General features: G+C 49.1%; 1 protein-coding gene across 1 annotated transcript; it reads left to right on the top strand.

The window, feature by feature from the left end:
* The first annotated feature begins 12137 nt into the window (after positions 1 to 12137).
* On the top strand, positions 12138 to 14587 carry SLC18A3 (solute carrier family 18 member A3). Its single transcript, XM_026714529.2, has one exon. It carries the CDS (start codon positions 12879 to 12881, stop codon positions 14481 to 14483), a length of 1605 nt encoding a protein of 534 aa, XP_026570314.1. The 5' UTR covers positions 12138 to 12878; the 3' UTR covers positions 14484 to 14587.
* Positions 14588 to 15613: the final 1026 nt, after the last annotated feature.

The following is a 15613-nucleotide window of genomic DNA, read 5'->3' as shown; positions in this document are numbered from 1 at the left end:
ATTTCCGGCAGCCATTCTGGCCCCTTTAAGCCTCTTACCGCTCTGGAATGACGTGGCAGCAGCCGTAGCAGCCGTATCCAGCTGTTCCTTCAAAGTCTCTGCTACCGCCAAGTGGACCAATTTCTCTCCATGTCTAACTTTTGCGGTGAGGGTATTTGGGGCCTCTATTCCTCCTACTCTGAACACGTTGGCTACAGGGGCATTTTTAGGCACACAGGCCAAAGGAAGGGAGGAAACGGGTGGCTAATTTAAGCTTTGTTTGATAAATTTTGAGTCGGCCCCAGTGGAGTGAACTCAACTGCAAACTCGACAACTCATTTCAATAATCCCTCAAGGCTGATCCTGTACACAATATATACAATTGCAGGCTGGACGTCCCTTCTACTTTTCGACATTAAGCCAAACATCTGGAAGCCTCCAGAGAGAGAAGCCCTCAGAATGGCATCTACAAGGACCAAATTGGTTTATTACCCAAAACATCTGCATGCCATTCCTTGGCAGGACACCATTGTGTGTGTTTTTTTTTAATTGTGTATGGACACATTCAGCCTATACCAAGAGGAAAGGGGAAAGGGGAGAGTGAGAGGAGAAGGAGATTGGAAGAAGGAAGAGAGGGTTAAAGATGGAGAGGGGGGGAGAGGGGAGGGGAATAGAGGAGGGAGGGAGGGAGGAGAAAGGAAGGAAGGAAGAAAAGAAAAGAAAAGAAAAAAGGGGAAGGAGGAAAGAAAGATCTTATTTTTTATCCTACATACTCTGAGACATTTCTGTTTTGAGCACTATACCTAAATTTGCACACCCAAAACAATTCAATCTTTGCCGCCAATTACTCTTTGAAAATCAAATTTGAAGAAAGACAAGGAGGAGAGGAGAGGGAGGGAGGGAGGGAGAGAGAGAGATGTTAGGAACATCTGGAAAAAAGGGAAAAACTATTTCTAAGACGCTTGATTGATGAGGTTATCCAAGTATCGATAAAGGGTGTAAACCCCTCCAGGCTCACCCCTTCCGTCTGTGGCCCCTAGAGGCAAACCGGAAAGAGGCCCTGAGCAGGTTACCTGGTTTGCAAAAGGCCAAAGGCTTCTTGAGACACTGCCTTGAAGCTGGCCCAGTTCGTTTCAGACCCAGTTCTGTCTGGAAACGGGATTGGATAACCTTCCCTGTGCCTAATGGGTGGATAACCTGCAGTGCCCTTTTCTTAGTTAGCTTGCCCTGGATTTCAGCCAAGACTTGGGTGGCTTTGCTACCTTCAAACTCAGGAAGGAGGAGGCCACAATTGGCTTCCAACATTAGAAAGAACGTCTGTAGATTCATACAGGATAACATACCTCGCAAAGGAGCTCTAAATTTAGAAAGAGGGACGAAATCTCATAAACCTGTTACGCCTCTTTAAAACCCGTGCTGACACATCATGGTTAACATGAACCCAACAAAAGAATACGCACAAAAACCACGGACAGAGGAACTCACATACAAGATGGCCAATACGCGCATTGTCCAAATGTCGCTGAAAATATGCATTTCTCTTCTTATCTAAGCAATCTGTGAAATATTGGTATTTTGAGTTCACAGTCTTCCATTGATAACAGAAAATATGACCTACTGTAAGTACAATTCAGTGACACTTATGCTTTTTTTGAGGGGGGGGGGGAATTTGTCATTTTTACTTTGCCCTGCATTGATGGATGCAGCAATGAAAGCTGTCTGTCATATCGAGGGAGCAAAAATTGTGAGTGTCAAAAAGATAATTTAGTGTATTAATCACAGGGATAGGTACATCTGATGGTGATGGTTTTGTAACCAATGCAAGTGTCTTTTCTTTTTTTAAAAAAACAAACTTTATTGATTATAGAACTAAAATATCAAAAAAACACATATACAACACACAGGAAAAAAGAAGAAAATGATTAAAAACTAGCAAGTTTTTAACTACTAACTACTAGCAAGTTTTTCTACTATCGCAGTCTATGGTTCCTTGTTTGTTATCAATATTGGTGATATATTTATAAATACATCTTATTGCGAATACATAATTACTACCTCTTTTACATTTTACATTGTTTACTAATATATTTTCTATTTTTGTTCTATCCAGTCATACCAGCATTCCCAGCTTCTATAATATTCAGATGTTTCTTTTTCCTTAAGTGCTAAGGTTAATTTATCCATCTCTGCACAGGCTGTTATCTTCTGAATAACCATTTCCTCTGATGGAATATCTGCTTGTTTCCAACACTGTGCAAAGGTTATTCTGGCTGCAGTAAGAATGTGAAGTATTATATATTTGACTTTTTTAGAAATTTGTCTATTAAATATCGCAAGTGTCTTTTCACTTAAATCATGGGTGGAAAACTTTTAACCTGGAATGTAAAAGCATTCAGATCAATCCAAGTGAATATTTTCTTAACTGGCACATAATAAATATTCTAAGAGGATTTTTTTACAGAGCTATACCATTTCATCAAAAATATCTTAGTGTATGAAACACCATCAAGATGTTTTACATTTTGAAAAATATAATATCTGAGAATAATTGTTTTGTAATTCATTGCCCATCAATATGTTATTGAACAATTCATGCAACATATTTATAAAATATAGGTAAGGCTAAATGCTTACTTTTGATAAACACTTAAAGATCATAAAAACCAGAGTCATTTGTAGGTAGTGACATAAATGTTCTGTGTGTGCGTGTTTAACTGAATGTAAAATTCTAAATATATAATTGAAAATAGGGTCAATTGATATTAAAGATTATCAGATCAAAGAAACAAATGGCCTAATAATGTACACTGTGATATCCAAGGACTTTTAAATGAGGTACATTTAAAAAAACAATCTGCATACAGGTATTTTGTTGCTTTTTATATGTAGTACCTAATTTACAAAAGATAACATGGAGTTATCTGCAATTACATTTATCTACCACTAGGTGGCAATGGTTCATCACAGCTCATTCTGGACCCTTTTTTTTTTTACGCGCTGTCCACTAGTTAGTGGTGCTGAAGTTGCTTCTCATCTACTTCTGATCATTATGTCTGGTAGCAAATGTGGATTTGCCATTTCATATAAAACATTATTAGACCGAAACTCAGTTCTAGTTCACTGATGGGTTTATTTACACACACACACACACACACACACACACACACACACACACACACACACACACTTCAGACATGAAAGACAATGCTTGTAGTAGCCCACTGTTTAAATAATCCATCTAAAAAAACAATGCATCCCTTACACTGTTAGTTGGGGAAGGAAGGAAGGAAGGAAGGAAGGAAGGAAGGAAGGAAGGAAGGAAGGAAGGAAGGAAGGAAGGAAGGAAGGAAGGAAGGAAGGAAGGAAGGAAGGAATCCATCTCATCTCCAGTTTCTGGGCTGTAAACTGGGAGAAAGGATGAGATGAGCCTATCATTAGGGAAGTGGGAATGTGAAGTAGAAATGTGAAGGAAGGAAGGAAGGAAGGAAGGAAGGAAGGAAGGAAGGAAGGAAGGAAGGAAGGAAGGAAGGAAGAAAGAAAGAAAGAAAGAAAGAAAGAAAGAAAGAAAGAAAGAAAGAAAGAAAGAAAGAAAGAAAGAAAGAAAGAAAGAAAGAAAGAAAGAAAGAAAGAAAGAAAGATAGATCTTATTGTTAAGGGCATAATTCATCCCACATAATCTGAGAAATTTTTCATTTCTGAGCAACATACATCAATTTGTGCTCCCAAAGTGATTCAATTTGTGCTGCCAATTAATCTTTGAAAGTCGAATTTATTGCCAGAAGGGATCTAAAGGGATTATAAAAAAAACAGAATTCAAAATAATTTCTTGCCACTTCCCCTTAGCACACCAATCCATATATTAATATAATTTTATTGATCCTCAATAGCCTGTTAATTCTTTTAATTGTCTCTCAGTCTGATTTCCCTCTGGACATGCCATATACCTTAAGTGCCCTCCATCTGAATTATGGCAATCTTCAAGATATTAATCATGGTTCTAGAGGTCTGACTATCAGAGAGAGAGGTCAAAACAGAGAACTACGCCAGTGTCTGCTTCTTTGATGCTCAGACCCCACGTTGAGTGTCTGGAGTGGGGTGGATTCAGAGAAGACACTAAGAATAATTCCCCCCCCGCCCCCCGGTATCTCATTAGCAGGGTACAATCAACTAATTGCTCTCCTTGGATCAACACGGTTGATTTCCATCAGATTTTTGGTGGGTTGGCTGTGCGATTGTCACAGCAGCCAAATTCACACAAGCGTAAGTTTCACGTAACTTTCTTCACTGGTGAATTGTCTCAGCACCTGCTGTCTGACCCTCAGTGGCTTCTCTGAATGACTTTCTGAAAACGGTACCAAATTCTCCCTGTGGTGATGATACCATTACGTCTACTCATCCCCAGCTGGGAACCACGTAGTTTCAGAGAGCAACCTTACTTCCACGGTTTAATTCAAAGCAACTATTTCCAAAATAATGTTAAAGCCTGCTCTTTTTTTCTCCCCTCAGGAGGAGAGAGTCGGAATCGAACTCTGCATTTGACTTTTAAGGCAGGTGAAGTTTTGTTTTGTTCTGCTAGAATCTGGGAGAATCCAGTAATATTAAGGGTGCATCTCTGACCAGACTTCCTGCTATTGATCTCTGGAGATTTCCATCCGAGCTAGCTTCCCTAGGCTTGTATTTTATATTTGCCAAATCAGAAATATGGAAATTCAAAATTCAGTGAGACCCCCTAAAAATAGAAGGCCTTATTTACCTCTGAGAAAACAGGCATGGAACTTTTTCCTTATGTTTGACCGCAGAGTTCTCTTCTTGGCTTCCGTTTTCTCATTTTCCTCCAACTGAAAGTTCCTGGCACAATTAGTTTGAATAGGATTCTCTTTCCCCCTCCTCCTCCCCTCCCACTTGGGGGGAGAGAAGACCTTCTCCAAGGCTTCTCCTTGAAGAAGGGGAAAGGACACTCCGACAAGAAAGCCACCAAGTGCAGCCAAACTCTTCAAAAGGACGAAATCTCTCCTAAAGCCAGAAGAAGCTATTAAGACAATGAGCTTTCAGTCCTTCACCTTATGGGCATCCTTCACTTTCCTGGCAGCCGCCGCCGCCACCGCTGCCAGCTCTCCGCCTTGGAGCCTCGGCAAAAGGTGAGTCACCTGATGAGTAAGCTGTGCATTAGCACCGCCTGTTGTGCTCCTCTCCAGAGGCCAAGGCCAGTACAGCTGCACTCCTTGACTTAGGACAGTTTGTCTAGTGATGGTTCAAAGTTACAAGGGCACTGAAAAAGTGACTGGTGATCGTTTTTCAGTTACGACCTTGGCAGCCTCTCCTTGGCCAACTGATCCAAATGCCGAGGCTGGGCAACTGGCGCACATTTACGATGGTTGCTGTGTCCCAAGGTCACGTGATCCCCTTTTGCGACCTCCTGAGGAGCGAAGTCCATGGTGGGGGTAGGGGGGGAACCAGGTTCACTTAGCAACCAGGTTACTATCAATGGCAGGGATTCACTTAACAACAGTGGCAAGAAAGGTTGTAAAATGGGGCAAAAGTCACTTAACAAAGGTCTCACTCAAACAACAGAAATGTTGGGGTCGTAAGTGGAGGACTGCCTGCAGTTGGCCCTCTCACGGGCCTGGCTTGTTCTCCTAAAATGGAGGCCACCCCTGCTAGAGTCCAGTCTCGGTTCCAACTGGGTTATTAAAGAGAGCTTAAAGAGGAACCAGGGATCCTTCTCCCCTGTTCAGGCTCAGCCACTCCTGGGCCCACCATCCCTGCCCCCCGTTTTCTCCTGACTGATCCTAGGCTGAGCCTCCAAGCACCTCACTAGCTACACCTTCCTGTACCTGTTGGGTGCAAGCAACCAGACCCCTGTACTGTAGAGTTCAAACTAGCTACTTTATTGCTTGATGCCTATTCCACAGGGATCATCCGAGTCCTGCAGGTTCCACCCAGAAAGAACCCATAAGGCTGAAAGGCCTTCAGTGGAGGTCAATCTTGCCTTCTTGTGTAAGGAGCCCAGGCTAATTTCCTGCTTGAGCCCTCCTCCTGACTGGGAGGGCTGCTTGAGCCCTCCTCCTGACTGGGAGGGCTTCCCTCCAACAACAATCACCCAAATCCAGAAAATTGAAAAAGGGGCAGTGGACAATTCACACTCCTGCCTGGGTATTGCTGGGAGGACAAGTGGTTGGTTGATCTCCATTCACCCTTCCTAGATATTATGATATTGCATAAAAGCGTCCAGGGATTAGTAACACAGCAAACGGGACGTGTTCAATGTCCATAATAAACCCAGCAGATAAAATAAACCTTTACCTACAGGAGTAAAACAAAAACCATAAAGCATTCAGTGAAGGCCTCACCCCACAGCTAAAACAGAGACCATCCCCAACTGTTCAGGCAAGATGCGTTTTGCCCGATGGTTGGACTGGACTGCAGCTCTTCCTCCTGCCTCCAGAGGTCCTTCAGGTGACCAAATAACCACCCAAAGCTTTCAGAAGGACCCCGTATCCTCCAGCTCCTGGGAAATGGCCAACAACGGGGCAGAATAAATCTCTGCCTGGAGACAGAGGGAGTCCACAATGCCTGGGCTGTAAGGGGGCAGCCTCACATCAGGACAGTAGGGAACACCAAGGGGGGGGGTATTTTGGGGAGGATGAGCCTATTGGACGTGACCGTTCCAAATGAATTAGTGCTGTAAAGAAGGGAGAGGGGAAAAGAGAGAAGCGTGGACAGGCAGGCTGCAAGCCTCAAGAGTCAAGCCGGGAAGGCCTGTCTAGATTTCTGGCTGGGTGGGAGGAACACAATGAGACCAGCTGAAAGACAACCTAAATCCCAGGAGAAATAGACCAAAAATAAGCAGACAAGTGTTAGCAGTGAAAGGAAACCAGGCCACCAAAGAACACGGTGGCTGGACACCCTCAAAGATGACACCAACCAGGGCACAGAAAAGCCTCAAAGAAGCCATGCAAGACGTGGAAGAAGTGGAGAAACCCATAAAATCCCCATGAGTCAGACGTGACTGAACGGCTACCTCAGTCATCAAGCAGGCAAGCAAAGGGCCATTAAAGGGCAAGGTCCTTCCTGGTCCATACTTTGCCAGAGACCCCAGCACAGGCCCAGCCCTATGCCTGTTCCTGACTCCTCCACGGATGACTTGGATAGCCACGAGTCAAGCCACCACCCCCAAGGTCCCATTCGGTGGGGCCAACCCAGGACTTCACATTGAAACGTCTCTGCACGTCCGTTGCCCTCAACCGGCTGACTTGGCGGAATAAGGTTGGATTTATTACGAAGCTCTTAGCAAACGCAACCCGTTTCCCCTGGCTGAAGATAATAGGGATGACAAATGTTCCCCTGAGGTGGAGGAAGCAACCTCTGCGCTCGCCAGGCACGACCACCCCCCTCCCCCCCCCTCCCAGAGGGAGACAGGGTCCATTGACATGACGGGAAATGGCTCTCAGCCCTGATTAAAAGGGCGAATTTAATCAAGTAGAGTGCCTTCTCCTCCTCCTTCTCCTCCTCCTCCTCCAAGGGCCAAGGGGCCGGGGCTGGTGCGGCCTGGCAATAGAGCAGAGCCGTCTCCCCGTCTCCCCTGCTCAGCCCTGCCAGAGCCAGGAAGAGGCCCCTCTCGTCCAGCATGGGCCTCTCCAGGGGGAGGGGGGCTTTCAGCACCTGGCGCTTTGGACAGCTCCCACTCAGCAGGGAGCGTCTCTGAGGCAGCCCGGCCTGAAGGCCAACTGGCCACAGATGGTCCTTGACTTATCACAGTTCGTTGAGCGACCACTCAGAGTGACAATGACACTGAAAAAAAAGGGACTTACGGCCATTTTTCACACTTACGATCATTCCAGCCTCCCCTTGGCCATGTGATTGGCCTTCAGGTACATGACCACTATTGATGATGGTCCCCGTGTCCCGGGGTTGCATGTTCTGCTTTTGTGGCCTCCTGACAAGGAAAATCCATGGAGAAACCAGGCTCACTTAACAAAGGCGTGGGGCTTATAGCAGCTGCTGCGATTCCCTTAACAAAGGTGACAAAAGTCTACAGAAAGAGAAGAAGGGAAGAGAAAGAGAAAGAGAAAGAGAAGAAATATATGCAGTTCCTTCTGAAGGTTGACCTTTCCTGACCTTCTCCCTCCCTCCTAGTCAGAAAGTTGGGTAGATTATAGATATTGATGGATGGATGGATGGACGGATGGATGGATGGATGGATGGATGGACAGACAGATGCATATATACATGCATACATACATACATACACACACACACATACAGACAAATAGATCAATAGACAGATATAGAAGACCAAATTTAAACAGCCATAAAACACTTGGGGACCGGGAGGGAGGAATGCAATTTTCAAGACAGAAAACAGATATTAACCAAATGTTTAGTGAGATACACACAAACACACACATACACACACACACACACACACACACACACACACACACTGGTCATCTTAAAGATAAACACTAAATTTTAAATGTCCATATATTTATTTATTTATTTCATTCCTTGTTCAATACAGGGTTGTAACTGAATGCAAACTTTCCAAAGATAGAACCCAAACTTTAATCATTCAAGCCTTCGAGAGCCTTTAGAGTCCTTGGGGCTTCCTGAGTTTCCATGCAGATGTTTCATCACCTGGATGAGAACGTGGGTGCTTCTTGAAAGGGCCACTTCCTCAGGCCATGGAATGACTGCGTCAAAACCACCAAACTCAGAGAGCACCCAGGACTCCACAATTCAATCTGAGCTACAGAGATTCTCTTCCATTCACCCCTTTTTTTTTCCCCAAAAAAATCTGCCATCTACACTGTAGATTCATGAAAATAATATCAATAGCATCTTGGAATATTTCCGCCGTCCCTTAACTTGTAACCTGTAAATAAAATGAGTGATTTTCAAGCAAGGGCTTCACTTGAGCTGACTTACATGCAAAAGAATCGGTTGGTTGTGTCATTTGGTAAAGTTGATCTACAGCCATTGATTCCCTCAAATGGCCTGCTGCAAAAACAGAATTTGACCTTAATTACTTAAGATGTTTTGCTTGAAAGCCGCAGACAATATCTGCTGGCCAATTGAATTAATTTTTTCCCCCTTTTGGCCTCCTCAGAATGCCTGTGCAAGCAAATTAAGATGGCCTGGACTCTGTGCCAAGATACTGCATAGCTGTAGCCAAGCACAGCTAATTGTAACAATATTTGTCAAGATATTCCCCTGAATATTAACCCATTCAGACTTCTTTTCTAATAGATCTATCACGAACTCTTACTCTAATTTATTCACTAGCAAAATACCGAAACCATGAAATAAAACGTTCAAACATCTGCTCAGCCTTAGCTTTTCCCTTTTTTAAAAAACTGGAAAATGAACCTTCAAATCTAAAACTTACTTGAATATTTTCTGGCTTCTTTAGTTGATTTGCTTTGTAGATTGTAGATTTTATTTGGAATTAAAGATAAATTAGACAGCCAGATGACTGTTGCACAGTGTGTAATACCCATACTCAAGAAATACGAAAAGAGCAGAAGCTCTATGATCTAACAGCTTATGCAGAGTTTGAAAATCTTGCTGGGTTTATTCAACAAGAGAATAAAAGCGAAATGTTACTCAGCCTTCCTAATAAATAACTTCCAAGGTCTTCGGTAGACTTTTCCCCCACAGAATTGCAAAAAAAAAAAAGGGGTGGTGGTGGAATCCTATCCTGAAAAGAACCATTACTACATAGTTAATATCATAAAAAGCAATAGAAGTAAGATTAAGTGGTGTTCACTTGCTTTTCTTACTTTCTACTTTATTTTTCTTGCTAGCACTCTTAAACGTCTATTTAAAAAAAAATAAAAGGCAGTACTTTAATTGGGAGAAAACTATTTGTATCTGCTGTTTGCGTTGCTGTTTAACAGATTTACTAGAACAGATTTACTAGAAATTCTCGATATGCAATATTCATATTCTCAGAAGTAACGTTCAAATCCAGGACAGACTATTCTCTAGTTCAACCTCATCCAAGCTGCAAATTCCGTAGCGCGTTATGTCCTCAGTCTCAGTCCTCAAAGTTGCCCTCTGCGATACGCATCTGGTTTAAAAAATGAAATGAAATCTCCAAGATTGGATCAAAGACCGTGTGAATAAACCCCCCCGATGACTTCACCTGAACGGAGTCATTGCAAGAGAACCTTGGAGTAAATCTCCCCTTACAACTACTAGTCTGTGCCTGGCTCTTCAGAACATCAAGGAAATGCACATTTTCTACCAGAAAGTTGAAATAATGTGAGAACAGGGAAGAGTCACGCTCCGAATGAAGGCGGATCTATGTGACCCAGGATGACCTCGATATGGGTCTGATCTGGGTCGGTCACGGGGACCGGAGGTTTCCTCTTCCGGGCTTTCGGACACGTGCTGGAGCCCATCCTCCAGACAGAGGGAGCCTCTGCCCAGCCTGCTCTGGGTCCCCTGAGGATCACAGAATAGCAGAATGACCCCCCAATTCCCCCTCAACCCCGTGCTGGGAGCTTGGAGAGGCCTTGGAGCAGGAGGCCCTCAACCAGGCCAGGCAAGGGGTGGTCCTCCAGGGCCTTCTTAAAAGCCTCCAGGGAGGGAACCCCCCCATTTCCTGGGCCAGCTTCCCAGAGTATTGATATGAGGGGAAGCCCCTCCCCCTTTCGTGGGGCAGACTGTGAATGTCTACGGAGCATGTCCAACACCCATGTCCAACACCCAGAAAGCTTCTCAATGACCCATGAAGTTCAGCCAACTCTCCTGAGCCAACCAATGACACCCTTTGCCATGTGTCACCCTCCCCCAAAGGAACCACCTAGAATCGCAGGGAATCCCGCCCGTTTTGGGGGAAGCATGTACAGCCCAGCCCTGCCTCCATCCCCACAGGCAGAGCATCCGTCCAAGGAGGGCACCCAAAGAGCTCGCTTGGGGTAGCTGGGAACGCCAGAGGCTTCCAGGGAAGCCACCAACTTAACCCTTCCTGCAGGTGCTGGCACTGAAGGCAGGCTGCTCTCCAGCCCACCCTGCTGGTTTCCCCCCACGAAAGCTACCCAGACTGGGGCCCCTCCCCTCCTTTCAGGTAGCTGATTGTTGAGCCAGGGGGCTCCTGGTCCCAGGTCAGCCAGCCTCTCTCTTCAGCCCTGACCTCACAGCAGTTCCCCCCTCTTCCCTCTTCCCCAACCCAGAAACCCCCTCGGTGGTCCCCTTTGGGCCATTCCGGGTTGAAAGCAAGGCCTCCTCTCTTATCCTGGCATCCCGGAGGCTCTTCAAGTCAGGGAGGCCTTGTCTCTCCTTGGCTTGCAAACAGAGACTGCCAGGGACAGGCAAGCGATGGGAAGGGTAGCAGGAAGGGACACAAGGAACGAGAGGGAGGCCCATTGATCAACGGAACCGGGGGTTGAGGGTGCTCCATCCCTGGAGGGTTTCCAAGAAAAGGCTGGATAACTCTTGGGCCAGGATGGTCCAAGGCTCCTGCCTTGCGAAGGGGGTTGGAGGCCCCCAAGGTCCCTGCCAGCCCTAGGACTCTATAGGTGCCAGTTCACCCGATGGAGGCAAAGCTCTTCTAGGCAGCCAGCAGCTGAGGGAGACTCTGGTGCTTGAAGGGGAATATTGCTGACTCAGGCTGGACTGAGGGGTCCTGAGGGGGTCTCGGAGCTTGGTGCTCTCATGACCCAAAGTGGGCAACCTCATCCGTGCCAGACTGAGACTGATGACCTCACCTCACTTGGCTCACCAAAAGCTCCCAGGGCCACCACCACCCCGGGGGGCCCCGCTCTTGGCCCTTCCTCTCTTGGGCACCTTCGCAAGCCTCTTGCACTGCCAGGGTGGGGGCCGCCAACCGCCCGGGACGGAAGCCGGGGAACTTGGGCCGAGGGACTTCCGTGCCCAGCTCACACCTCGCCCTGCTTTGCGGGGTCCAGACGTGTCCCGCCAGCAGGTGCAGCCCAGCCGCTCCAGACTCCAGGTGCGGCCTCGCGCGCCCGCTGCCCCCGGGGGCTGCTTGGAGGCAGCCATTGGCTCCGACTCCTCCATGTGTTAAATTAGCCGAGTGAGGCGCAGCCGGGCCAGCGACCGCTGGGGAGGGGGCTTCAGTCTGCGTCATCGGAGGGGGAGGAGGGAGGCAGCCCGCGTGGGGAGGGGCGGGGTGGGGGTGGAAAGAAGAAGAGCCCGCAACTTTCCACCGGCGCCGAAGGCAGCGAGAGGCAGCTTTTCCCCAGCCGCGCAGGCTGCGCCTCGGGCCGCTCCGTCTGAAGCAGCCGGAGCGATGCTGCGAACGGAAGGATCCCGGCCAGCCGCGCTCCTCTGAACCGACCCGACGGAGGCAAGAGAGGCGGGTCGATTGATGGGCAGCAGCCCCCTTCGTCTGCCCTCGCCCGCCTCGCCCGACGGCTAGCGGAGCCCCACGGAGAGAGCCAAGCTCCGGGCGGCCCAGGAGGCGATCCAAAGGCTTACCCGCCACGCACGCCGGAGCTGAGCGGGGCCAGACGGAGAGGGCGCCCCGCGCCGCCCCCCACAGATCCATCCAGAGCCGGGGAGGCAGGCAGGCAGGCAACGGGGAGGCGGCAAAGTGTCCCCGGCCCGACACGAGTGCAATGGGGACGCGCCCCAAGCGCGGCGAAGGGGAAGAGGCGCAGCGAGCCGAGGCTTAGCGGGACAAGACCGCGCGCCTTCTCCGCACTCCGAGAAAGGCGGAGAGAGAGCTGCGGGCAGCGCGGGCTGGACGGCCGGGCAAGCGGGGCCAAGAAGCTCGCTCGGAGAGGGCCAGGAAACGGGATTGAAGCGGGGGGGGAGGAGGAGGAGGAGGAAGAGGAAGGCTGCAGGAGCCCCGCGCCCGCCCTCCAGCCTCGCCCGCCCGGCACCCCAGCCCCTCTAGCGTCCCTGGCCCGGCAGTCGCAGGTGGAAGGATGCAGGAGGAGGCCGGCCACTCGGTGGGTCCCCGCCGGGCGGTGGAGAAGCTGTCGGAGGCGGTGGGGCAGCGGGCCAAGGCTCTGGGCAGCGCCCTGCAGGAAACTCGCCGCCAGCGGCGCCTCCTGCTGGCCATCGTCTGCGTGGCGCTGCTGCTGGACAACATGCTCTACATGGTCATCGTGCCCATCATCCCCAACTACCTGGCGGCCATGGGCGGCGCGTCGGCCGGGCAGAGCCTGGCGGTCAACGGCAGCGGCGGCGAGGCGGGCGGGGGCTGGGCCGGCAACGCCAGCAAGATCGCCGGGATGCCCCCGCCGCCCGTGCTCCCCGACAACCAGGACCTGAAGGTCGGCGTGCTCTTCGCCTCCAAGGCCATCCTGCAACTGCTGGTCAACCCGTTCACCGGCACCTTCATCGACCGCGTGGGCTATGTGCTGCCGCTGCTCATCGGGCTGCTGGTCATGTTCCTCTCCACGCTCATCTTCGCCTTCGCAGAGAACTACAGCACGCTCTTCGTGGCCCGCAGCCTGCAAGGGCTGGGCTCGGCCTTCGCCGACACCTCCGGTGTGGCCCTCATCGCCGACAAGTACCCGGAGGAGCAGGAGCGCAACCGGGCGCTGGGCCTGGCGCTGGCCTTCATCTCCTTCGGCAGCCTGGTGGCGCCCCCCTTCGGCGGCATCCTCTACCACATAGGCCGCCAGAAGGCGGCGCCCTTCCTGGTGCTGGCCTCCATGTCGCTGCTGGACGCGCTGCTGGTGCTGGTGGCGCTCAAGCCCTTCGCCCGCCAGGCCCGGGAGAACATGCCGGTGGGCACGCCCATCCACCGGCTGATGGCCGACCCCTACATCGCGGTGGTGGCCGGCGCGCTCACCACCTGCAACGTGCCGCTGGCCTTCCTGGAGCCCACCATCGGCACGTGGATGAAGACCACCATGAAGGCCAACGAGTGGGAGAGGGGCCTGGCGTGGCTGCCGGCCTTCTTCCCCCACATCCTGGGCGTCTTCCTCACGGTCAAGCTGGCGGACAAGTATCCCCACCTGCAGTGGTTCTACGGGGCGCTGGGCATGGTGGTCATCGGGGCCAGCTCCTGCGTGGTGCCCGCTTGCCGGAACTTTGGCCAGCTGATGGCCCCCTTGTGCGGCATCTGCTTTGGCATCGCTCTGGTGGACACAGCCCTTCTGCCCACCCTGGCCTTCCTGGTCGATGTGCGCCATGTCTCCGTCTACGGCAGCGTCTACGCCATTGCCGACATCTCCTACTCGGTGGCCTATGCCCTGGGGCCCATCGTGGCCGGAGAGATAGTACACTCCTTCGGCTTCACCCAGCTCAGCCTGGGCATGGGCCTCGCCAACGTCCTCTACTCCCCGGTCTTGCTGGCCCTCAAAAACATTTGCCAGATGAAGCCCTCCCACTCGGAGAGGAACGTCCTTCTAGACGAGGAGCCCAAAGGACTCTATGACACCATCAAGATGGAGGAACGCAAAGCCAAGGGGAGGAATTGCCACCCGGTGGGGGGTTTCGAAGAGAATAGTGTAGATCCTCATCAGAGAGACTCTAAAGGGGCTTTGGAGGACGATTCCTCAGACTATGACTATACTTAGGGCTTGGCTAGACAGTCCTGTCGGCAGAGGGACACGGTCTCAGCTATTGTCTCCAAATATCCAATGTGCTACACATTAACCTTTCTCTAAATATGACAGTCTTTTCTCTCTCTCTCTCTCTCTCTCTCTCTCTCTCTCTCTCTCTCTCTCTCTCTCTCTCTCTCTCTCTCCTTCTCAAGTTAGGACTTAACCCCTTCTATTGAGATTAAAGCTGCCTGTCCCCAAATAGCATATCTGCATAGCTATATTGGCCCTTCTTGTTACAAGAAACGAGGTAGACCAGGCTTTCTGCGGTTCTGCCAAAGGTTTGGGGGAAGCAGTGTTGTGTGTAACTTAAGACTGGTTCACACATGCATGTATGTGTCCCTTGAGGCATCATCGGTTTGGTTTCATGTTTCTTTCTTTTACACCCAGCTCCAACGGCTTTATCTATCCTTGATCAGAACATAGTGAAGTTGGAAGCCCCGAGGTGCCCATGTCCTGTTTCCCCCACCACGTCTGCTGTGCATGTGTGACATGATCTGAGTGTTCTGTCTGTGACATTAGATTTGGGCGTGTTCTCACTGGAGATGTTGCAGTTATGCATGTGTGAACCAGCTTCTCCTTGACCAGATGCTTCAAAAATACACATCCAGGGTCTCCGTAAATATTGTACATTTATAGACAGGTCTCTACCTGGAAATGTTCCATGAGGTTCGCGTTTTAATGCCAGCAGTGGAAATTATGTTATGTTAGTTTTTCCTCCTGGAGGAGAAAAAAAAAAGCAAGACAAAGTATTTTTATTCATTCATTCATTCATCCATCCATTCATTCATTTATTTCCTGTTGTGCTGCTATTCTGGTCAATGAAATACGCCATACCATGTTTTAGACTGAAACTATTACATTCATATGGGTGTGAATAAATAATGTTCCAGGGAATCTTTGTCTTGGTTTTATTGTGTGCACATTAAGATGAATCTTAAATACACAAAGAAAATATACAAATTAAAGTCAAGTCTGGGTATCTACCCAGAAGTCATTCCTCTACCTACAGTATAGGTTATTTTCATGGAAAACTGCATAAAATCAACCATTTTAATATACTTGGATCCCTCAACAACTTAATGCTTAAGTTTTAAAAAATCTAT

The sequence above is a fragment of the Pseudonaja textilis genome, chromosome 4, assembly GCF_049901715.1.
Source record: "Pseudonaja textilis isolate UNSWEBS1 chromosome 4, rPseTex1.2, whole genome shotgun sequence".
In the NCBI taxonomy this organism is placed as follows: Eukaryota; Metazoa; Chordata; class Lepidosauria; order Squamata; family Elapidae; genus Pseudonaja; species Pseudonaja textilis.
The sequence above is the reverse complement of the archived record's forward strand: the minus strand, read 5'-3'. Positions and strand labels throughout refer to the sequence as shown.

Excerpts from the sequence above, each read along its gene's own strand:
- SLC18A3 (XM_026714529.2), top strand. The coding sequence starts at position 12,879 with ATGCAGGAGGAGGCCGGCCACTCGGTGGGTCCCCGCCGGGCGGTGGAG.